Source organism: Gymnoscopelus braueri, assembly GCF_963280865.1.
Source record: "Gymnoscopelus braueri genome assembly, chromosome: 7".
Classification (NCBI taxonomy): Eukaryota; Metazoa; Chordata; class Actinopteri; order Myctophiformes; family Myctophidae; genus Gymnoscopelus; species Gymnoscopelus braueri.
This window is the reverse complement of record NC_137608.1, coordinates 16,655,956-16,681,908: the sequence shown is the minus strand read 5'-3', so window position 1 is coordinate 16,681,908 and position 25,953 is coordinate 16,655,956. Positions and strand designations below refer to the sequence as shown.

The 25,953-nt window shown below is 39.9% G+C and overlaps 1 protein-coding gene across 1 annotated transcript; it reads right to left on the bottom strand.

The window, feature by feature from the left end:
* Positions 1-893: 893 nt before the first annotated feature.
* Positions 894-25,292, bottom strand: LOC308089577 (early estrogen-induced gene 1 protein-like). Its single transcript, XM_080434382.1, has 12 exons — positions 25,164-25,292; positions 24,735-25,046; positions 13,426-13,546; positions 12,653-12,682; positions 10,763-10,879; positions 9,675-9,721; positions 9,003-9,154; positions 8,795-8,899; positions 6,954-7,137; positions 4,981-5,102; positions 4,429-4,501; positions 894-3,402 (listed from the first exon to the last, which is right to left on the bottom strand). Exons 2-12 carry the CDS (start codon positions 24,878-24,880, stop codon positions 3,357-3,359), a joined length of 1,143 nt encoding a protein of 380 aa, XP_080290508.1. The 5' UTR covers positions 24,881-25,046; positions 25,164-25,292; the 3' UTR covers positions 894-3,356.
* Between the last annotated feature and the right edge of the window lie 661 nt (positions 25,293-25,953).

Sequence of the window (25,953 nt, the reverse complement as noted above, 5' to 3'; positions counted from 1 at the left end):
GGTGTATGCTTTGCTATCTCTTTACTGAGAGAAAGGCAGGAAGGAGGACGACGAGGAAGAGGCACTGCTCGAGAGATGACACACTTTGAGATGTGGTAGTGAAAGCACGGCATCATAAATGAGGTCTCAGAGAAACTGGGGCAGGTGTTTCAGGACAGTGTGGTTTCTAAGGATATATGATTATGGACTATGACCACAAGTAGTCAGCTGAGTCAACACAATCTTTATTTACACTCTGAAACCAGAATTCTGAAATACTCAACCACGTGATAGATTATCTATCTACTATGTTTTATTGTTTGGCTTCCTGAAAGGACAATGAAAGACACTTAATTGTCAAATGCAGGGTTATTAAGAAAAACTAAGATTAAAACTAAAGAGAAAAAAATATATTTCATTAACTGAAACTAAAAACCACTAGTAGAAAAAACAATTACTAAATAAAAACGATGTAAAAATTAACTCAATTTAACCAAATAGAATTGCATGTAAAATCATTTTCATTTTCCCACCATCATATCTGTCATGCCATACCCTTTCAGCTTATATAAAACTCAGCTTCCCTCATAACACTGTACCTTAAACTAAAACTAAATTAAAACTATACTAAAATTTATAATAACGATACTAAAATATAATAAAAAGTCAATTCCTAAAACTAAAAGTACTTCTATACTAAACCTAATAACTAAACCAAACTGAAAAACAAAGTAGAAACTAAAACTAATAGCCATTTCAGATTCAAAACTATAGTAACGCAGGTTGAATGTTACACTGTTGCCTGTGTTCTCCAGTCAATGTACATATTACAATTACATTTACATGGACATTTAAGAACTTACTGTACATATAGCAGTTTTCTTTTATTTATTTATTTATTTCGAAAGCGACCGTGAGAGAGACAGGAAAGGCTTACAGAGAGCAGGGGAATGACACACAGCAAACGGTCTGGCCAGCTGGGAGTCGAAACGGGGACACGCTGAAGAAAGCATTTTGCGCCCTAACCATTCAGTTATAAAAAAGTTTGGGAATTGCTCATTAAGTGGAAAAGCACCAGAATATGGATGAGCAAAAATAAAAACCATGATCCACAAACATTTAATTTTACTCCTTTATTGTTCAGAAGACATTTTTGGAGAATTGCAAAAAATATTTCAGAGCAACTAAGTGGTCATTGTACAGAAAGAGCACGTACAAGTCATTTAGCTCTAATTTTACATTAAGCAAACTTTGTTAGGATAGAATTATTAGACTTATTAATATAGAAAATGTTAATTTCTGTGCAGGATGTAGGGTTGTGTGCATAGCTTAAAACCCCCTTAAAACAAAAAGGAATAAAAGAAAAACCTAATACATAAATAACGTTTTAAAAGTTATTAAGAGCTGGTGAACACCAGACCCCCAACTATATCAGTGGTTTATCCAAGTGATAGATTGAAAAAGAACTAACCCAACTCCATGTGATTAATAAAAGAAACATTTTACAAAATACAAGAGCGTAGTGAAGTCAACAAGTGATAATCGTTCCACAATGTGCTGCATCTTACCCACAGAATATACAGAGAACTGCATAGAGAATGTGTAGACAATGTAAGCTTTCAGCCCCGTTCCAAAAACAGCACACACACACACACACACACACACACACACACACACACACACACACACACACACACACACACACCACAGTTTTTAGACAAGTGGTGAAAAACTAGTTGCAGCTTCTTGGCAAAAATAATGTCCATCTTAGCTAGTCCTTTAACCAATTAACCCATATTTTATACTTAGGATGGGGTCACACCGAACTTTAATTCTGCCAATGCTATTCAATGGATATCCTTGAATGGCAACAGACCGCTCCGTTCCCATTGAAAAGCATTTGCAGCATCCGCCCGCATAGGCAGAATCAAAGTTCGTTGTGACTACACCCTTAAAATGTCTTTAGAAAATTAAAATAAATGTTGCCAATCTACAAGCTCAAAACATGTGGCATGGCCTATAATGACATGCCCAAAATAGGGATGCCATGTTGAAAGTGGTTAATCTAGTACTGAGTGTTGAACAGATTTCCCTTACAAGTGAAAAAGCTGCTAGTGGGCTGGGATCATTCCACTCCCCCCTTCCCAATACATTCTAGTTCCACATAACAGTAACTTGTTTCAATACTATTCTTGAAACAAGTGCAAGTATCATCAAAATAATAGCTCTACATGTTGTTCACTTGTGCACAGAAAACTAAATGTTTCAAGACAACATTAGATAACATAACTTAAGGTGTTATTTTGCAATGTTCAGATTCCAAATATCTTGATAGTAAAATTCAATATATTCCACTAACATAAAAAGAATACAAACCAGCCAGCTGGTTGACCTTACAATCCTTCATGAGTTTTAGGTTTGGAACCATTGAGCAGTGTAGAAACTTAAATCAATAAAGATTCATCCCTTTCTGCCTCTTTGGTGGTTGTTGATCTAACGATAGGTGTAAACAATAATAGTGGTCTGTCTAAATGAAGGAAAACATCCTGTGGTCCTGTAAACACCAAAGGGCCAAGAACGATGCATACCAAACCGCAGGCCATTGCTCCACAAGGTGGCGACAAGGAGTATTAATTTAAATTGTGACTTGAGACAAAAAACTGAAACAACATGTTCTCTCATCACCATGAATAGCACTCGATCACAGTTAATCTGGTGCATGAAGGTCATTCAAGAGGAACACACGCATATAAACTTTAGAGGCACTAAGTGAATAATGCTCTGTTCCCTAATCAACAGGGAATGGCATCAGTTATGAACTGAAGGAGCCTGAAGGACCATTCAGGCACAGCGCAGCTTTCTCAAACTTGTCACAGACAATTTGAGAGCCACTAAAAACAAGAGTACTACAAAACCAGTGGTACTTAACTGCAGTTGCACTTCTTCTAGCCTACTTCTAAAATGTTTGTATCTCACTGATTGCTGAATGAAAAGGTTTGTACTCTAAGGCAGAATAAAGCCCATAAAAGACAAAGATCTTACTACTTACTACTCCTTGGCAGACGCACATAATCGCAATGAATGCAGTCATTAGGAATCTTCTGCATGTACGCAGATGCTCTGAATTACCATTGGACACTATGACACAGGTGAACAGAGTACATGTAATGTAGTACAACATATTTCACATAAAGTGCAACTGTGAAAAGACAGCTTACAAGCAGTCAGAGTGGAGAGAGTTCCGGCCAGAACCAGGGGAGGAGTCTCTTCTCATGATGGCCTCAGTCCAGCTGGGGCTCCGGGAAAACCGTGGAGACAGAAGACAAGACAAGACAGTCTACAGACAGGCTGCGTGAGCACTCCGGGTGGTGTATGGCCTAATGGCTCTCTATCACCACAGGCTCATACACACCAGCAGACACCCTGAAAGAATGAGAAAAAAAACAAGACTTTAAGACCGGGTCTTCAACGTTTTTCAGCCCAAGGACCCCCTAGCTGAGAGAGAGATGAAGCAGGGACCCCCACTACATATTGTATAAAACTGTGTTGCAGATTTAACTTTTTCATAGATTTCACAGATAGTTGGATTCATGACAATGTGTATTTTCAGATAGTTAACCTTATAAACCCTAAATATTTAGTCAACTTGACCATTGGCTCTGTACTCGGTCAGCTCTTTTTTCCCTCTACACAAACTCTCTGAAAATAGCAGATCTATTAGCTCACAACGCCTCACAGCGCGAGGCGTTGTGAGCTTGTAGATCTGCTATTTTCGGCTAATATTCCCCATCACACAAACATTTGGCGGACCCCCTGTAGTAATTCTGAGGACCCCCTAGGAGTCATGGGCCCCCTGTTGAAGACCCCTGCTTTAAGAGTCTAAAAGCCCAGATAACAGCCCCCGGAGGCCATGCTGCTTCTTACACAACTGGAAGTTTTGGCCAAAGGGTGGCGCTAGAGGAAAGGCCACCTTGGGGGTCACCAAAACCAGTAGGATCCATCCTGCAATCTACCTATAAAATAAGAAATATCTTGTGTGCAAAGCTGATATTTTGTCTGTGAGGTTGGCGCTAGAGGAAAGGCAATTAGGCTTATCAAATGGTTAGGGTTAATCTTCTAAGGAACATGAATGTGCTCAGATGGTTTCATCGCAATCTGCCCATTAGATTCTGGCCTAATGGTGGCACAAGAGGAAAGGCCACGGGATCACCAAACCCAGTATAGGCCATCGTCTGTTGTTTGTGAGTAAAGTGTTGGACAGACAGACAGACAGACAGCCATGCTTAGAGCCCCACTACTATCGGGGATAAAAAATAGATGTAAAGAAGACATTAATGTGTATGAGCAATTCAGTAACGGAGCAGTAATGTGTGTGTGCATGCATGTGTGAGATTAAGAGAGACATGGAGAGACAGAAAGAGACGAGAACAGACAAGAGACTATGATCACCTGTTTCCAAGTGCGATGCCGCTAGTAAGTGCAGTGGTTCCGTCCCTGCTAACAAACAGACGAAGGTTGCTGTCTGTGAACAAGTGAAAGACAAATTTAGAAACACTTAACATACTGGTTACAAAGACTGACACATAACTAGAGCTATAGGGAAGCAGTAGCCCACATACAGCCCCTCAAGAGTGGTTGACATACAGTAGCCCTGCCTTGGATAACACAGATGCCCTTGTTGGCCTAGGATACGATCCTCCCTGAACCCTCTCCTTTGTCTCTTTCTCTATTCTGTCTCCCTCTAAGCTTTCCTAATTTTGTCAGTAAAGAGGAAACACTAAAGGGCAGAGGTCTATTCTCACTCCCTGAAAAAAAAGAAGCAAAGCAAAGGGAGGACGTCCGGATCAAAATGACATTATTCAACAAATCTTGGAATTTGACTTTGGGATGGTGCAGTGACATACTGACAACTTACACAGCATACAGCACAATATGACAGGGCAAGACATTATTGACAAAGTTTATACAAGTACCTAACTACCTGTATGTGGGCTCACGTACCTTCAGTGTTGTTGATGTCTGCAAAGTTTTGGCTCTGAACAATCTTCTCCACAATATCATCGGCATCCATGCGAGTGTCATCCACCCAAGAGGGCTGACTCTCCACTGATTCCTCCTTCCTCCTAAAACACAATGATTTAGACTATATAAGTGACAGCAATGTAATGTTCCAACTGCTGTCCTTGTACTCAGCTCTGCGTTCTAAATTTCATGATTGTGTATACATATTCATCATACTAATCATTGTGATGTCACCAATAGCTGATATCATGTTATATAGATTTCAATGCCGAAGAAGCAGTGGGACATAATGAACAATAATTGAAAATAAATATATATCTTTATAAATAAATTCTAACACAACCATGGTTATCACTGAGGACCTCAGTTTCTACAACATTCATAAAACAGTTAAAACCATTAGTTGACGAAAAGGCATTTTACAAACATATAGGCATCATTTCTATTGGACTGAAATTTTGAGAATGTTCCTGTATCCATTTTGATGGTCTTGTTTTGGCCATTTACAGTATATTGCATGTTCTTTGAACTTGAGAAACACATTTCTGTGCAAACAAACAATAGTATTATCTCACAGTCAGAAGAAGAAAGACATATTTTCTTTTCTGTGTAGTGTGTACAGTGGCATGGCAGATCGCAAATGTTCCAATCCACTGCAATTACCAGCCAAGATGATATTTTCCAACAAAATAAGACCTCCAGGACAGCCTGGTGGCTCAACCGGTTGGTGTGTCAACTTCCCTTGTTCAATTCCAGCAAGGAGACCTACATTCTGTTGCATATCATTTCTCCAATCTGCCCTCCCTTTCCCATCTGTACTGTACCATCTTGTCATCAAGTGGATCAGGATTACAAAACATAATGTTCTATAAATAAATAAGTATAAACAGTGGTTTAATACCTACAAAAGACGCCCCCTGAGTCTATACATGTATGGAAGGATGATTGTTATTGCTTAAACATGTAACATAAGTTTGTGGGACATAATATGCTATATTGTTTTTAAAAGATTACATAGAGCTGCTTTGAACCGTAAAATCCCCAGTGTTTCTGACTGTGTGCTAGAAGCTCCTCCATCTCTGACATCCTCATCAGCTGTGCCGGTCAGACGGTGTGGTGGTGACACAGCGCTGCTGAACTAGGCTAGGCGGCTAATGCTAGCAGTTTGCATTTTTGTAGTTTTTTTAAAGAATTTCTAGCAAAAACCTTAGTTACAATCAGATTGAGCTAACACTGAAGTTTTGTTGCTCTATGTGTATTGATTCAGTTTGTGGAAAGTTGGCTGGCACAGAGCCATCTCAATGGGTCTGGCCTGGCTGAGTAAACAGGGACTAATTGTCTCTGTCCCTACCCCATGTAGGCCTATTTCCAAGACAACAGAGATAACACTCGCAAAAAGGTTGCTTTTTGAGAGTGAGTTGCCCCACAATATGAATATGTTTTATTTTGATGGTAGCTGTTGTATAATTATTATACGCTATTAATTATTACATGCTATTATACTATAATAGCATATAGCAATATTACACTCGGGGGTGTGTGCTTCACCATCATTATTGGCACAACAGCAATGCTTGCTGACCGCATCACTGTCATGGCAATATTGATGGTAAAGTCCAACAGTTTCTGAAATTATAGGCAAGAAACAGGGCAAGAAACATGGCAGTTGTAATTTTCACATTTACAATGGCTAGTTTAAAAGTTTGTTAACATTTGGGAGCTTCCATGCAGTTATAGGGAACACGATGTCTATACTGACCAATCTAATGCCTGCAGTGTTTTCACCAAATAAGTACCTGGTACTGACACTGTACAAGGTACTTAGGTACTACTTTTGCCTGAGTCGAGCCGGTACGGTATGCAGTGAAACTTTGCCAAAAGTGTGTGTCTTGTAAAGCATTGATATTAGCACACTGTGAAACACGAATTAAAGCTCAGTTGGGGGTCTTTACCTGGAAAGTCTGTTGGGTAAGACAGGCCGTGGGGGACGTGGAGGCCTTTCTGGACGAGGGGGGTCCTCTGTGGGGGAGTCAGCCATCACAGTCTGGCTCCCAGAAGCACTGCTTCCTGTGGAGGCGTTCCTGCGATGTGTGAGGTCAGAAAGACTGGAAGAACAGGAGTGCTCCGTGCTGTACCCTAGAATTATTGTTTGACCCCCCACAAAAAAAGGAAAGCATTACATTATTATAGAGCTAGCAATAGTAGGCAGTAGTTGTGCAGAAGTCATAGAATTATAAATCTATGGTTAGCAGTAGCAGAAGTAAAAAAATCACACCCAGTGTGAAGTGAGCGGTGCTATTTATGAGTTATTAATTTCATCATGCATCTCGGTAGCCAATCACAGCACGTCCCGCGAAGTGACGTTCTTAAATTTTTTACATTATTATTAATTTCATCATGCGTCTCGCTAGCCAATCACAGTGCGTCTGCGAAGTTAATTTCATCATGTGTCTCGCTAGCCAATCACAGCACCTCCTGCAAAGCTTAGCCTATGGCCGTGTTTTCCACAGCATAGCGTCACAGCGAAAGACACATTTTCACGACGGAAAGAAAAACTTTCACCACGGATTGGTCCTAAACCCTTATAGGAGCGGTTGCACCGCTCAAAAATACAAAAAAGAAGAAAAAGTTTGATGCAAAACAGAACAAATTCTCTGAATATAAAATATGGGCGTTTCTGCCTTTATTGTTAGTGACAATCGAGACTGTCCCAGCCCGGGAATCGAACCAGGGACTCACTGTCAGGCATTAGAGCCTATGTGGTACCTACTCTGCTATGGGTGCCCCACATAAAAATCGCTGAGAGAGCAGTATGTGTTTCGAGAATTGAGATGTGAAAAATATTGAAAATATTGAAATCTTTACGCAACATACTGTAGTAGCACTGTGCTTCAAATGGGCTTTCAGTAATAGCTTAGCAACAGCAGGAGCCACAACTAAAAACAAGTCAAAAGCAATATATACAGTTTTGTGGGCAGGAACGGCAAGTGATAGTGTCTCTATAATGTGAATTGCTGGATATGAATTGTTAATCTGCAATTGTCTGTAGTGGTCCCAGTAATATTTAACAACAAAGTAGCATGCGCACACATACACACACACACAATACAAGTCTTTGACACAGAAATACACACACGAGGTCAACAGAGTTCTGCTACACCTACACCACAAATGTCTTAGTTGAAAATGTGATTTTTGCAACTTCATGCATGAGTCAGGTACGTATTTATGACTCAGACATATTTCTTGCAGTGAAGTTATGGCAAATTGTCTCGACATAGATGTACGATCCAATTGCCAATGCACCATCTACATATATTATGTCTATGGCCCCACCGACAGACCCATTTGTAGGGCTAGGCTCCACCCAGCCAAAAAAGAAAAGAAAGACAGCTGGATGTCACAGGGCTAAGGCCTTTTGTACCAGAGGCCATAGGGAATAAAATAATAAAAACCAAGATTTATAGGTTAACAAACCAGTACAAAAGTTTAAAAGGGGCACAGGGGTTTCAGGTGACATATATATAACGCTGTTCTAAGGTTTATATGATTGTCAAAGTCCAAGACAAGTTGTGGAGAAGCAACTGTTACCGTAACTCCAGTTTCTAAGCTATTTAAGGTTTCCATAGAACATGATGAATTTCTTTTTAATTTACCATTTAGTACGGTAATTAATGCCAATACCAGCAATCACAATATCAAATTCTGAAACTTCTTCATCTGGAAATTGTACTAGAAAAAGAAGAAAAGGCAGACATACAAGTAGAGAAAGACTCATTAATGTGGTTTCTACCTGATATTCTGCTGTGCTGGCTGGCATAGCTGGAGTTACGAGAGTGGCCCGATTGGAAGACATCTCCTGCACTGCACTGGTTCACCTCAGATTCTTCCGGAAGACCTGGTGGCCAAAAAGTCATTTGATAATCACACACCTTTACTACGAGACAGACCCCACTTTTGATATATTTCTGCGCTAAACTAACTGGTTTGCAAAGCCATACCCGAGCTGATGATGGAGGGTCTGGGCTTGGCGCCCTTTCCCAGAGAGACCCCTCCAGCAGGGCCCGGCTCTCCTGTCCCCTCCCCCTTACAGTCCAGCTGCAGGGTGTGGTCTTTGCCGGGGAATGAGATGAACTTGGCTGTGCTAGGGGGTCTGCAAAACAACAACAACAACAAAACAACTCAGATCACTAAATGAACAAGGACATTGAAATGAGGTTATCAAAAAGATGGGTCTGATCTGATGTGGTATGGAAAATGCTAATTTGTGCAGTTGAAAGAAAAAAAAGGCTTATAATAATATCAAATCTAAACATTAAATCAGGGTTCCCACAATTTTTTAACAATGAATTTTCAGACAACGTATAACAACGTATCACAGTGCACCGTGTTGTTAGCTTGTAGATCTATTATTTTTGTCACGTGACGCCTGTATACATTAGGCCACACGTATTTCACGTAATGCTAGATATGTTTTGGGACATGTTTATTATGAACAAATAGCCAAAAACCAAGTAAATGATATCCAAACGTTTTCCAAAACATTCAGTTAATTCCAAACCTTTTCCAGGCCTGGAAAACAGTTTTTTGAATTTCGAAATATTTCCAGGAATTTCATGACCGTGGGAACCCTGTTAAATTAAGGGAAGGGAATGCATGACCAAACAACTCACGTTTTGAAACACGGATCTCCAGACAGGAGGGTCATCCCGATGATCACCTTCAAGAATCGTAAAGCACAAATTAGACCATAATTTCAGGAATTATTTTTGACAAGATTTCAGTTTTTACGACATACAGTACATACTTCTTCCATTCAGTTCTGAAAGATTTCTAAAGTGCTTTTTCATGTTGCTTTCACATTGTAAGCTTGTAGATGTGTTATTTCCACAGAATGTTTGCCTATTATGACATGGCCACAATAGGGACGCTAGGATTCATGTGGTTACGTTTTGAGAGGCCTCAGACTTCAATAACAATCACGAAATGGTGATATATCTCAATAATGAACAAATACATTTAAAAAGCGGTTTTGAGGAATTAAATCCTATTAAAGTAAGAGTGACTAAAAACCCATATGTCAAAAAGGCTGGTATTGTACTTTAAGTGGTTAAGCTCACTTAAATTAATTTAATCTGACTCAAAGTGAGGTCTAACAATAGGCCTAGCTATTATTTAAAACTAATCAATGCACTGCCCCTTTAAGCGTTCGCAATGAACATACAGAACTTGAGCTATATAAAATAGTTGCTGTCAAAACATGTTCATAGTCTATAATAATAATAAAGACAGCTTATTCAATGTTTTTAACAGCGCTAGCCATTGTTTTCACGAGCATCGCTCTTATCTTTCTTTTGAGGCAGAGTTGCAAAACCTCCAGGCTGTACTGGCAGTAAAAGTATCAATACTGCAGTGTGGATATACTCTGTTACAAGTAAAAGTCCGGAATTCAAAGTTTACTTGAGTAAAAGTACAAAAGTATTGGCATCAAAATGTACTCAAAGTACCAAAAGTAGAAAGTGCTCATTATGCAGAATGTCCCATTTCAAAGTTGTCAAGTTTTCAAATGTTGAAAATAGCAGATCTACAAGCTCACAATGCGTCGCATTGTGAGCTTGTAGATCGGCTATTTTCAAATTGGAAGCACTCCAGTAAGGTAAAAGTACCTCAAAATTGTATTTAAGTACAGTTCTTGAGTAAATGCACTTAGTTACTTTACACCACTGTGTACTGGTAACCTGCCACAGAAACAGAGCCTTGCCTTCAGTATGGAGTTGTCCTGCCGTGTGTTCTTTGTGTCATAGCCTTCCAGCAGGCAGCAGCGTACAGCGGAGCCAGAGCCAGCAAACTCCGCCATGTTGAGGTCAGTGAAGCCCAACTGTGGAAGAAAGGGGCAGTTTACTGTAAACCAGTGGTTTTCAAAAGATGTTCTGCAATGGGCAAATCAGGAAGGGCAACTCAAAATCTCAAAGCACACCTGTATTCACAGCGAAAGTAGCAGATCTACAAGCTCACAATGTGTTACATCGCTATTGTTGCTTTTTTTGTAAAATAATATTTGTATTATTCACCTACAATGACTGCCCAAAATACGGACGGAAGGTTGAAACTGGTTAAAATACTTTTGAGGATACATTATTTGCCTCTGTATTGGGAAATGAGTGCGCACAAACAAAACAAAGTACTGATATAGTAAGTAAATATATACATATTTGTTTGTATAGTTGTATGTATATTGCAATAAAAATGGGTTGTGTAGTTGTCACGAACTCCCAATTTGTCTCACTGCAAACCCAGCGTGCCTCAGTCAGCACACCACTTGGGAACCACTGCTTTAAACGTATACTTAGAAAATAACTGATTTTCAAGCGGAAATGAATCACGACGTTTACTTGAAAATCTGTTATTTCCGTCATACGACGAAGTATAAATTAGGCTTAACTTGAGTCATTCTAGACCTGCTAATGCAGGGGTTCAAAGCCTCTTTTGGCAGGTGCCCTTGTATTTAGATTGGGACATTTCTGTCAGGCCCTGTCATTTAAAGCACAAGAAAATTACATATCTTTTCTCATCCTAGACTAGACTTGTTTACTGTATGAAACAAGCCCAAAAATAATGTTTCATTCCTCAGCAGGGATGGAAATAAGTTGAAGTCCAACTGCGTAGTGTAATAGGCAAACATGGCTTTTATAGTGGGCTATAAAGTCCAAAAAGTTGCTGGTATTTTTGTTGTATTTGTTCATATTTCAAAAGACAGCTAGATATCATTACACGAATGTATAAGGGTTTATTATCTTTCTTTCTAGATTCACATCAGGTGGGAAGGAAGTGCAGAGAAGCAAAAATAAATACTTAATATTGTGTTATCTGTGTAGGAAGGAAACAGGATGCTAATAATTCTATTAAGATTTGCTATTGAGTAATGAAAAAAATAAAGAACTGTTTTCTTTAAAACCTTTTGTCCAACAATTGTGTGTAATTCACAGCTACACTATTCAGAAATGGATCTGATAACAACCTTCCCATTGACAAAAACAAATGGTGGCCCCCAGTCACTTGAGAAGTGAAGTTCTCAGAACTTCTCACTACTGCAAATGCAGTCTTTTTCCTACTAATTGCACAACAGGAGACTGCTCTCATTCTCCTCTCTCCAGGTTTCCTTCTCTTTCCAAACTACAGTGTAAAGAGGTGTGTACTTAAGGAAGCCAACTTCCAAGGAGGAAAGCAGTGGTATATTTAGCTGAAGGAAATCTAAATCCAGAATGAGAGAAAAGAGAGGAAATGGTTCCTGTTGGAGCAACAACCTAGTAAGTCGGATCAACAAAACTTCATTTTCATGAGATCTTAATCGTGTCTCCATCCATCACAAGATGAGATCTGACAAACAATCTCACACTTTCTGGGAATTCATCTGCAGGATGTTTTGCAGATTCCCAACGAAGATCAATGTTGAGGTGGCCAATTTTAGGATTTATATGGATGCCAACATGATTATGTATTTTCCAAACCGTGGTGAAAAACGCTAATATTTAGATGGCATGACATTAATGTTAACATGTTATGTTAACAAGACTTAAGTACATCCTTAACGGTTTCTATCTGTTTATGAACATGCAGTCCGAGGTTTCCAGGGGGAGAAGTGAGCTCTTACCTTCGTATAAGTTTTCCCTCCTTTGAGTTCCTGCAGTGAAAACAGGAAAAGAGACGATGAAACTGGAGCACAGTGACTGATCCACCCTCCAATTACATAGGCTTAGAATTACAGGGGTCAAATTACAGGGATATGACCACGCTTATGGTCCCTGCATAGCTGAGTGGGTCAAGTATAGCACCAACACTGCGTTAGGGGTTCTGTTCACACTGGGGCCACCCATACTAAAAGATGTATGCACTCATGGTCCTGTAAGTCACTAAATGCACTAAAGGGTCCTTATATTCAGTTTCAGTCTTCTGGGAATTACCTAATTTATTTCTCATACATTTGAAATCTATCCAGACCTGTGTAGCAACTTTTGGCTTTAGGGTAATAATACTATAGCCGTGTGAGTTCGACCAAAAAATGAAGACAAGATGGTACATGCAGGAAACAGTGGAATGTGGCGTTTACAGACACATAAATCCAGCCCTCTCATTAGGCGACTGTAGCGATACTAACCTTGCTTGGGGAAAGTTGACTTCATTAACTTGGATTTTAGTGCACGGTGTCCCATAGTGCAGCAGTCAACACTACCCCTTCAAAACCCACATGAGCCCATGCTTCGATATACAGTACTTTCGGTTAATTGCCCGCGGCCCCAATTAGAACCCAATCCCATCTTGTGCTTTCCTGCTCTGTCGCACACTCAAGGATTCCTAATGTCTGTTTCAATGAAGCAACATGCTGAGCGGAAGGGACTGGAGAGAAAAGGGAAATGAAGGTCTCACCTTCCTGACAGATACCCTGCAGACAGAGGGATCCAGGACACCAGTGTGAGGGTTGGCGCTCATCTTGCACACAAAGGTGAACCGTTTCCTCCAGCGGACACAGTTCTCCTGAACCGCCTCTCTGTGGGTGGGAAGAGAAAAAAAAACAAAGAAAGATCACAATCACAATCCCTTGGTTGGACACGCAAACTGTAAAGTCCTGAGTTAGGGCTGGGCAAATATTCAAAAATATATCGATATTTATAACTAATAACCAACCAACAAATAATCGAGAAGCACGTTTTATTTCATAATCAACATGAAAAAGGTCTAATGAGCCATATATAAAACTGCTTATATCCAACATCACAATACAGAATAGACAAATTATTTCATATTCTGTTTGTTTCTGTATATGTTAACACTTATTAAGTTGTATTCCTTTTATTCAAATTCATGTAACTACCCAATGAATAACTATGATTAGGATGATTTGTTTCTGCTCAACAAACATTTGTAATAACAGTAAACAAAATCGACCCCAGTTAAGATATGATTTGGTATAACATTTCATGCTTCACGCACCCTTTCCATTTCATACTCCATGCTTTCTTGAGACTAATTTCATAATTAGACTTGGGTCTATATACTGTACATTATGCTGATAATAGCTAGGGAATATGATGACATCTAGCTAATACAGCTACAATAACATGTTAAATGACAGTGGTCTACAACTGCATCAAACATGGAGCTATGTGGATTTAATTTTTCCTTACTTGACTTTTGTACTATTCTTAACCACTTCAAGAACTGTAAAATAGACTGCTGTTGACAACACATTATTTCAGAGATGTCGTCACTGGGTCATAGTCCCATCATCAATTTGTCCCAGGCTGACTCAGTTCATCAATGGAGGCAGAACATTTTTATGTTAAGCATTTAATCCAGAAAAACAGTGCAATGTATCCATCAACATGGCTGTTGACACAGACGAGATTCTGCATCTGCGTCTCTCAACAAGAGAGATTCAGTTTTGTAGGGATTAAATGTGACTTTTCCTGTGACAGTCTCTCTAAATCAGTTGTTCACAAACTTTCTAGCTCAAGACCCAAAAGACAAATCAGATGTTTGAAACTAGTGAAAATAGCAGATCTACAAGCTTTGCGATAAACGTTTTAAAATCTTTTGATACCGAAACAGTGCTCTAAATAACTAAACTAACTACTAACTAAACTATTATATTGTCCACTCGCGACAACATAATACATGCCACAGTGCCATAACTGTTTTTATTTTTTCTCTTGAACACCCTAGCGAGGACATTCGGCAAAGATAGGCGATCTACAAGCTAACAATGCGTCGCAACGTGATGCGTTGTGAGCTTGTAGAATCGCCTATTTTCTGCGAGGATATTTAGAGACAAAATAGGAGGGAACCTAGTATAGAGCCCTGGGGGACTCCGGTAAACTAAATATAAATACAACTATACACAGACAGCACACTTGTTGAAGGAGCTAGTTCACAATGCCTTGCTGACGGCTGTGAGAGCGAGAGAAAAAAAGTGTTTGCATTGCAAACGTGCCACAGGAAAAAGGTAACGGTCCATAACCTGGCGAAAGGTTTCGGTGCACAACCACCGGTTTCAAAAACAGTAACAGTGCTCCGTTCTGATGCAATCTGGTTCTCCATTTGAACAAAGTTCTCTATGACTGTCAGTTTCACAAATGTACAGGGAATGTCATTTGAAACTGGACACTGGTGGTGTATACCACAGGAGACGGAAACTGTCACTGGGACTGCGTATTGAGACCAATGGTTTGCAAACCATGGTTAGGATCTGTGCCAAACAGTATGTCTTTGCTGTCGGGGGGAAACCTCCTATGTACAAAACTGCTACTTTTTAAAATATCAAAATAACTGATCTACAAGCTCAAAACATGCACTTTGAGCTGGTAGATCAGCTATTTTTGCTACTTGCTTTGTGACACTGCAACTGTAGTAAAGTTGGGCTTGAATTTACGGGGGGAAAAAACAGAACATTCTAAAATATGGAGATAAGAGGTTTCTGCCAGACAGCAACGATATTCACCTTCAGAAAAGGTTTCTTACCCGACACATCACTCATTACTGAGGATCCAGGCAGTTTAACCTCACTATAACACTATATAATTTACTGTACGTGAAACAGAGAAAATAGCCGTGTTGTGAGCTTGTAGATATGCCATTGGCATTTTCATTTAACATTTTCCTACGGTATTTTTGCCGAATGCGCCCATTTTTGCTGAATGTTCTTCTATCATCATGGCATGCCCGGAATGGAGACGCTGCTGGGGTTCATGTGGTTTAGCCTCACTTTTCAACTAAGAACTAAAGTTAGCTGCTACCCTTCGAAAATGCATTTTCTGCAATCAATCATTTTGGAGGAGTAGGTGACACTCTTTCCCCTCTGCATGGCAGATATCTCATTTTGGAGCTAACACCCTTTCATTTATTCCTGTCCCATACCATGCGAGGGAGTGGTAGACCATCTGCACAGTCAAATGTTTCTGGAGTGACTCAAACATAGTTCCACTAGATCATGGTCAGTATGTCCTACGTCATCTGTGGCTCTTCACCCATTAAGACCGGGAACGCATCTGTGTCACTTTAGATTTCTTTGGCTATTCAAAAGTAGAATATATACAATCTGCTATTGTATATAGCAGATTGTAGCTCATAGCTTGAGCTTGTAGATCTGCAATTTTTGAAAAATCTTGAAAGTTTGTGCTAATCTTTGATTTTTAGAGCGAACATTTGTTACTCAAATCTTTGGGGAGGGGCCTGGAACAAAACATTTTGAGATGGGGGTCCGCGGCCAAATACATATCTAAACATGTTTTCTAAATCCCAACAGTATGTTGCTATATCAGTGGTGCTCCAACCTTTCCATGTCAAGGACCCCCAAAATGATATGCGTTTGGCCACGGACCCCCATCTCAAAATATGTTGTTCCAGCGACCTCCCAGAAGCACAGATCAGAGTTAAAAATGTTCGTATACACATATATATATATATATATATATATATATATTCAAAGATTTGCACAAATTTCCCACGATAAAAAAAATATTTGTCTATAAGCACAGAGTGCCGCGCTATGAGCTTGTATATCTGCTATTTTTTAATAGCCAAATAAATCTTAAAATGACAGATGCGTTCCCGCTCTTAATGGACTTAAAGGGTATCAAACTTCATTAAATATAATTGCTTGTAATGTATTCTGGTTAGCATTACCATTTATATGCACTTGCAATGATGCTACTTAGATGTATGTAACTGTAATATGTTTTAATGAATAATAATTACATAATGCACAAATACACACTCATAGTGCAAGCTAGTGCAGCTGCCTGATCCTAGCAGCCCCCTCCCCCATTCAACAACTTTCAATTCCAACTCTTAACTATGTCCTGCATGTCTCCAACACCATAAACCCTTTCATCCTTTCTTTCCATCATTGGGCCTTTTGGGAACCAGTATTAATAGTCATTGCAATATATGAGCTGTGCATGTTTAATAAGAACTATGAGTCAAAGAAAAGGCATGATGCTACTTGAATGTTCTCTTTTCATAAGTTGCACTTGCACCATGTGCTGCTAAACACGTGGCCAGATGTTTTATGTACAGCCATTTCATACAATGGACAAAGTATTGTCAGTCAAAAATGCCCGCCTGATATTCTAAAAATATAGTTTCATATACAAATCTGTCCGCAGTCAAAATGTGTCTTATGGCCAGTAATGGTAGTCCATAATGTAAAGAAAATTCCAGCAATCCTTTTTGCTGAGTATCACATTTTGTAGCAAAATCATTAAACTGCACAATTCCTGCACTTGCTTCACTTTAGCACACACACACACAGTCACACACACACACACACACACACACACACACACACCTTATCAGAAATTCCATGCCTTTCGACGCCCTCCTTTTAGTCAGTAACAAGGAGCGTTCCTCGCCCACATTCCAAAGTCCAGATGGCTTTATTCAGTAACCAAGGCAACCTCACACGCCTCAAAATCCCCGGCAACTCTCAGCCAGGAACGCAGCAGAGAGAGTCAGACCACCGAATTTGAGCAAGACGAGGAGGTGAGGGGGTGCAACATTTAACAACAACCCCTTTGTAGAGCTATCAAAAGACTACTCTGAGGGACTGCCAAAGGGATTCTCAGTAACTCCAGGCCACAGTGAGAGACCAGACAGACCTGAGGGATTCTGACCCTGCAAAGAGGCAACCCTGGTAAGGCCTTCAATCAAGAACTAGGCCTACATGATCAACATTAACCGCACCCCCCACCCCCCCTAAAAAAAATATAAATAGTCCAGTGCCTTTCTTTTCATGCATTCGCCTACTGAATGCACCTATTTCAGTGACAAAATACTTCGATTTTAAGACTTTACACCTAAAAAGAAAGTCTGTCACGCAATGTTGAAAGACAATCATTTGTCAGTTTCACCTCCAAAAACCATCAGGGTCAAGAATCCCAAAGTAAACCAGAAACACGGACCATAACATACCACGAACAGACTACAGTTTCCCCACAGACTGGACTGGGAAAGGTTCGTTTCAATCAATTTTGTAATCAACAAGATATAATTAACATATTCAAAGAAAGCACATATTACTAAAATGTGATTATATGTTTTAATCTTAAAATAAAATAAAAACTCCATTCTTCCCATATGCTCTAATCTTTTTCCTTTGAGCACATCTTACGTGATCATAAATCTAGGTTCAAACAAATTGTTTAGTTAAGTCTATTGTCAGGTCACAGTGCCTCTGACCCTTGCATTCCTGACTATTGGTTCGTTCTAAAGTTTGTGGTCTAGGTAGGACAGTGGCTCTCAAACCTTTTAATGTCAAGGACCCCCAAATTGATATGTATATGGCCGCGGACCCCCTTCTGAAAATGTTTTGCGCCAGGGACCCCCAGAAAAAAAAAATCTAAATTATTCAACATTTGAAAAAATAGCAGATGTACAAGCTCGCAGCGCAGCACGAAGTGACACACTGTGAGCTTGTAGATCTGCTTTTTTAAATAACCAACATAATAAAGATAAAGAAACTTTATTGTCCATTAAATTGACATGAAATGGAAATTTGTCTTTGGCACACCAGCAGTCAGTTACAACAATAAAACATTACAAAAATACACAGGTGCATTAAAATACTATATAAAAATGCACTCACATTAACACAACAACAGTGGTCATATAGTGGTCATATAGATGGATAAAGTGGTTAAAATCATTGTGATTATAATCAAATTTAGCTGGGGACCCCCTGGAACGCCCCCGCCCCGCAAGGACCCCTGGGGGTCCCCGGATCCCACTTTGAGAACCACTGGTCTAGGAATTCAAAACGTATTATATCATCAGAAAGTCACTCTGAAACTAGCTTCAGCTAAGTGCCTCAAATGTGACGTCCCTATGCTGTCGCCCCCATACGGTACCCCAGCTTGTGATGACTAACTGTGTCAGCAATGCACGAGCACGAAGTCCTTATCTCCCATCCTGCCTCGGTGGTTCCTCAGGGCCTGGTCCACACACACACACACACAGCAGAAAGACAAACAGCGGCCTGCCCATGTCACCGTGTCAAAGGGTAAGAGGGGCTGAGATAAACAGCCTGGGAGCAAAATGCTGAGGAAGCAGCCAGATCCTGCTGGGGGGCTATAACATCAAACAGGGTGACGTAGCAGTAACGGGGTTTAGATTTGCCAATAATGTCACGTTGGAACGGTTGAAGAAGCTCACAGGTTTGATTCCTGAAAGCTGCCAATATGCAACAACATCAATTTGTCCTGTTAAAGAGTTGAATGCTCGTCGTACCTAGTTCTCACTCATTTTGAACTGGTTTATATCAGAACGTCAGCCAAATCCTTTTAATATAAATGCCCTCCTCAATGTATTAGGAGGACTTTACGAATGTATATAAATCTAAGGCTTCAGCCTTTGCTCTGTTTATGCAGCTGCTGTCATCTCTCTTTGCAGCTATCCAAGTTCATTTATTGAGCATGCTGCAGCACTCTGATGCAGTCAGAATGAAACCAGAACTTAACTTTAGTAACATGACCCAAAAGTAGGAAAATCCTTGATACTTGCCTGTGGCTCACAAATTCCCCTGAAATGAACTTAGAGGTTGTATATGCAACACTGGACTGTACTGTTGTGGTTCACCTAGGTACCACTGTTAACATTTTCTTTCAGCCACCTTGGAAGATAACAATCTGAGGAAAACGCTGTAGGACTCAAGGACATTTCCCTTGATCTGAGGAGTTGAAACCTCATAAAACAAGGGGGAAATAATTGGATTTTAGGGATTTTCCTACTTCTGCTGCGCCAAATGATGTGAAATTCTGTTCAGAGGAAACCCGCTTAGTTTAAACAGGACAGTCCTTTGGATTACCTGGACATTGACTATAGTTCTAATAGGCAAAGCACCTCACCTCTTGCCAAATACAAAAGTCTGTAAAAGTGTGATGAAAACAGGAAACAGCTGTCGAGAAGCCGCTGGTCCCTTTCAACCTCACGTTTTTCATACCTCTCTGGAGTCCTTCCTTTGCACTCGGCCTACAGCTCATCTCTTCCATTCACCCTCCCAAGTCTCAAACCCCCCGACACTCAAAGAGATTCCTTCCAAAATAAGATATGGATTCCACCACTGGAAAAATGTGATACCTTCTCCTACAAAATACTTGATAGCGCAAAACTGAAAACAAATGAAATGAAAAACTGATTTGATAAACGGATAACATAAAGCCTTGTTGCACAATACTGAATCCTTCATTTCGTATATTCTCTCTTAGGGATATAAACCACGTATATACTTCATTGTGCGACAAATCGTGAAAATAGCCGATCTACAAGCTCACAACGCATCACGATGGAATGTGTTGTTAGCTTGAAGATCTGCCATTTGATATGTTTTAACATTTAAAAAAGGGTCAAGATTTTGGGTAGGAAAAGAAAAGAAAATGTGTTTGCCCAAAATAGGGACTCCAGGGTTATTGTGGTTAAATGACAAGTACGGTCATATAGCATTTCTGGACAGAAATAATTACTTTACTTTGTACTCATGGCCCGACCAGCTGTGTGTGCAAACCCTCGTTCACGTGGAAACATGTTCTGTCTGTGCCTACATCACCATGGCCAAATCTGATCCAGAGCAGGAAATGGATACAATCAAGCCACGTTGCCACATCAAACAGCCAAGTCTACTCACTGCAGTCTCTTCAAGCTAGTTAAAGCCAGACTCAAACACAAGCAAAGTGGCTGATAAAAAGCTACAGTATAAGACGACTCATGCAGTACTGCAAATTAAGTTTCCCCTGCCAAAACCCTATAGGAGCTGTAGCGTACATGTACTGTATACAGTTATGGCCACTAGCTCAGTGCAGAAGAAAACATGTTGGGTGTGAGTCAGTGAATGTGATTCGACTGAAAGTTCACACAAGAAAAATATATTGAACGCCAGGGCTTCGAATTGCTGGATTGTTTCCAAATAGTTTACTAGATCTAATTGTTCTGTTCTGATTTTTCTATCGTGCAAGACAGTACAATATTTTGTACCCAACCCTCTCTCAAATTATTATTACCCTAAACAAGTCAAAAACCGGAATTCTCATTTAACCACATAAGTCCAATTTTATACTTTGGCTATTTGGAGATAGCCAATCTACAAGCTCACAACACATCACATGTCGATGCGTTGTTGTGAGCTTGTAGATCAGCTATTTTCAAAAACATTTGAAAACCTTTAACAAATCTTAAAAATTGTGGAGACATTTTGGATATGGTGGCATGTTTAAATAGATAAAGAGATTTGATTGGCTACTTTCTGATGCGTCAACATCTATACAGATCCAAAATGGATTTTTTTGTGCTGATGGGTATTGTTTTCCCAACACCCAGCCTTAGTTACAGAGCTTTTATGGGTGGAGAGAAAGTGTTGGAACAGTCACATTTACAGCATGTGATCTGTTCTGATTACGCACAGCCTTAAGAGCCAATGGGACTCAGGGTTTTCAGGCCTGAAGAGCACGGTCCGCTGGTTCAACTCTATGTCTAAGTCTCAACTGTTCCAAACTCACAACAAGGCAAGGCACAGACCGGACAAAACAAAGAGGGTGTTTGTGTATCGTCCTCACTACAGGACTATGACATAATGTTAGGGACCACTTCGTGCTGTCTCCGTGTCCCTCGTGTGAGGAGCCCCTTGTTTTGTACATCTACACAGACAGTCAGAGGGAGAGACATAAATGGCAGCTCAGCCGAGAGGAATCTGAGCCGTTATATAACAGCCACAGAGATGGACTTGAACTCGCAGCAGCTTGTTGGAAGCCTCTGTGATCACGGTCCTCTTAATGAGGACAGGAAGAGGAGGGAGGCAGCATTCTTTTAAATGTCCATGTATTTCTCTCTGATGACCGGCAACAACAAAAAAGAAAATAGAAACATCCGCTGACAAGTATCACACTTTAGGATTTGCATCATGATATGCCAGTTTGTTTGCTCTCCCTTTCAAAAGGCCATATGCCGTCTCGGGACACGTTTGTGTGCTCAGGGAGGTTGACTGCGTCATTTGTTCTGCTCCAGAGTGGGTACACACACAAAGAAGATCTCCCTTTTGGTAAGGGCCCAGAGGAACAGTCTCTCATGTATATAGGGGTTCTTTAGCTCGCATTTTGGCAGTTAAAGATAAAGAGGCTTGTTTGAACATGTAGGGCAAATTAGGTGTGGCAATAGAGCTGCAGGAATGAAAAACAAGCCTATGCAGTCATTTTTCTTAGACAGAAAGACATATCACCTTGCTGTTCTCAAACTACATTCCCTCTTGAGGTCAGCACACAAAAGTCACACACCCTGCGGAACTTTCTTGCGAAGAATACAAGATCACTTGCCTGACCTCCTCTTTGCAATCAGTCTGACACTTCCCTCTGGAAGAAGGTGACAATGATTCCCTTGGCAGTTAAGTGCCACCTAGCCCTACAAAACACCATCCCAGATTGCTTCACAATTTGAGGTTTGCCTATATAGGTCAGGCTGCATGACATGTCTGTCTGGCTGTGTCAGAGTCGCGAGAGAAGAGAAACTGTAGAGAGGTACCAGTGTTGCCAGATGAGATGTACAATAATTATCGTATTTGTATGATCATTTTACCCTCTCTACGATGTACGATCAATAATTCCAAAAATGCCCAAATGTACGATAATTTCGCCGTATCACAAGAAAAGTGTGTGAATTGACTTAATTACCTGGCTGCTGATTCGGGATCCGTTTTGGCTTTTCAAAATAAGTCAGGAAGTCAGTAAATCTGACCCTAGATCTGTACTTAGAGGCATTAAAAACACCCGTCGCATCTTTCCAGTCCAGTTTCAGGCTTTTATTTGCGTAAGGTCCAGGAAGTTGCCTGCTTCTAAGCAGCATATGTGACGCGTTTTTGTCACATAGGAGTCTCAAATAAGGTTGTTTCTTACACTAAATACGCATTTTTTTTGTGAAGTTACATATTTACACGTGTGATTTCTCTTTTTTGGCTGTGTACGATAGTTTTCTTTAAAAATACGATAATTTTAAGCCTCTGGTATGATAATTCAACATTTCCCATCTGGCAACACTGAGAGGTACTGTACTGTACATTGGCGGAGGGAGAGGCAGTGCCACCACCACAGCATGTTGTGCAGAAGTGCCATGAGACACTCAGTTGCTCCCATGATGCCTGTCAAGTGATCATGCCTCATCGTGAACCTGACCACAGCCAACACACATGTGCAAACAAGCCATGACAGATCCTGGAGTGTCTGCTTGTGTGACCAAAATAACATTGTTTTGCACACAATTCACTCCCATCACAATCTACCCTCGGGATCAACAGAAAGGGGACAAGAGCTAGACAAAAGCACCTTGTGTTGAAGTTAGGAAGAGAAATGGGTGTATGTGACGTGCATGAGAAGCTATAGGGGCACAGTAAGCAGCTGAAGACTTCAGGCCACCTCTGCCTTCTTTGTGACCCATTAACTTATCTATCTAATCTAAATGGCAATTATTAGGTGTCTCAGCAAGATAACATTATAGCTGCATTGTACAGTGCTGTACTTACCAATTCCGTCTGTAAGTGGAGTAAAGAGAACAGTAATACTATTTTGATTGTTGTGATATGATTTCGAAGGAGGTGGCATATTGTCTGAACCCTAAACTCTGTGCCAACATAACCTTGGATCAAGGTTGGATATCATAGATGTATTTTATCGAGTCTGACTTTTACTTTAGATATGCAAATGTCAAAATCGATCAAATACATATGATAGTCTTTATCCAAGGCTAGTGCCAACAAAGAGTCATAAGGCCACTTCATAGAACAATGCCATGAAATCAAATTAAGACCAGGTCAACATTTCGATCAAGTCATTTTACTCATCTATAGCTACATTCAAATCATAATAAAAAACGAATTAAACCCAAACTAGAAGGTTTTGCTCCAAATGTATGTACAGTACAGTTTAAGAAATTGCCTATTACTGTAATGATGTGCATCAGACTGTCAAAGAGAATACAAACATCTGGTGAGGTTATTATAACACAATGCAGTATTGTTGATTTGTGCAGTGGTGGAAAGTAACAAGTACATTTACTCAAGTGATTTGTGCAGTGGTGGAAAGTAACAAGTACATTTACTCAAGTGATTTGTGCAGTGGTGGAAAGTAACAAGTACATTTACTCAAGTGATTTGTGCAGTGGTGGAAAGTAACAAGTACATTTACTCAAGTACTGTACTTAAGTACAGTTTTGAGGTATTTGTTTTACTTTACTGGATTATTTTCCATGTTCAGTCATTTTACTTCTACTCCAGTACATCTCAGATGCAAAAAATATTGTACTTTTTACTCCACTACAATTATTTGAAAACTTGAGTTGTTACTTTGTAGATTTTGATTATTATTACAAAACCTACATTAACCACTTCAGCCCTATATACATTTCGGCCATTTGAAAATAGCCGATGTACAAGCTCACACTACGTCTTCAAGATTTTTTTGAAAACTTGAAAAACATTCTGGGACATTCTGCATAATGGGTACTTTTACTTTTGGTACTTCGAGTACATTTTGATGCCAATACTTTTACCCAAACTTACATTTTGAATTCAGGAGTATTTCTACACTGGGGTATTGATACTTTTACTCAAGTAGAAGAAATGTGAGAACTTTTTATTTACACCACTGATTATAACACAACGCAGTGCATTGTTAATTTAATTGGGGATGTGTGTTTGTTTCAAATACCTCGAGGAAGTTGCAACAAAGTCGCCATCCAACAGCCGTAACTTGCAGAACAAAACTCCGTTGACGAAAGGCACCGCGGTGAGTTCCTCCAGAGTCAACTGTGTCTGGAACTTAAATTTCTTCTTTTTGTTCACGAAAAAAGCCATCACTGTTGCACTAAAGATCGTCAAACGAATCAAGGACGTGTAACAAACACCAACAAAAAAACCTATGAACAAAATGTGGGGGGGAAATTGAACGTTGCCCCAGTTTGTTACTGCTGCATATCGTCAGCCGAATTCCTCTTCATAGATGATTCCGCCGCACCGACATCTGTAAACACATTCAAACAGGGGGGGAAAAAACTCATTCCAGATTTCCATAGAACTGTATGTAACGTTACGTTATCACTTAGGGAAAAAAGGACTTAGAAGAACGTCGTAGACCTACCCGAAGACACGTAGTACCCATCAGAACTTCGGTAAAAGTACATGTCAGGAGAGCAAACCCATGGCAGAGGAATCACTTCTACTAAATGACAGGGAGGGAAGGAGACGGTCTCTGCGTCCCTTTCTCTCCGTAGAACTTTGGACCCACGGATTTTACACTAGACATTGTGATACAACAACGCCCCCGTGTGGCTACAAAGTGCAGCGTGAAATCGCCGTACAACAAGTAACAGTACAAAGGTCTACCGTTAGAGGGCGGCCTTTCAGCCAAGGTAGACGACTGTTTCCCAAACAATGGGTCGGGACCCATTTGTGGGTCGCGGACACATTTTGTATGGGTCACGAGTAAATAAATATCCCTTAAAAAAAAAAATTATATACATTTCCTATACATTTCGTTTTTAATTGTTATTATTTCAAAAGATTTCCCCAAAAAAATCCATAGAAAAAAAATAACAAATTAAACAAATTAGAAACAAATTCAATGTTTTTTCAAAATAATTTCTTACACAAAATATTGAAAATCAAAATCAAAGAAATTCCATAAATTAGAAAACAAATGTTTAAAGAAGTAGTGAAAATAGCCGCAATGCGACGCATTAGGAGCTTGTAGATCTGCTATTTTCACTAGTTTGGGTCCTGGAGAGATATCAACCTGTGGTTCTCAACCTGTGACCACATGATTTGGGGGGGTCCCCAGATGACAGTGAAGTGACAATTTAAGGACTTTTCATACCTTTCTAATACCTAAGAAAAGAAAATTAAATAAAAGAGAAAGACCATTACTGCAT

Excerpts from the sequence above, each read along its gene's own strand:
- LOC308089577 (XM_080434382.1), bottom strand. The coding sequence starts at position 24,880 with ATGGCTTTTTTCGTGAACAAAAAGAAGAAATTTAAGTTCCAGACACAG. Across the intron at positions 10,880-12,652 it reads GAGGGAAAACTTATACGAAG|TTGGGCTTCACTGACCTCAA; the intron begins GTAAGAGCTCAC and ends TTTCTTCCACAG. Across the intron at positions 7,138-8,794 it reads CCAGCACAGCAGAATATCAG|GGTACAGCACGGAGCACTCC; the intron begins GTAGAAACCACA and ends CAATAATTCTAG.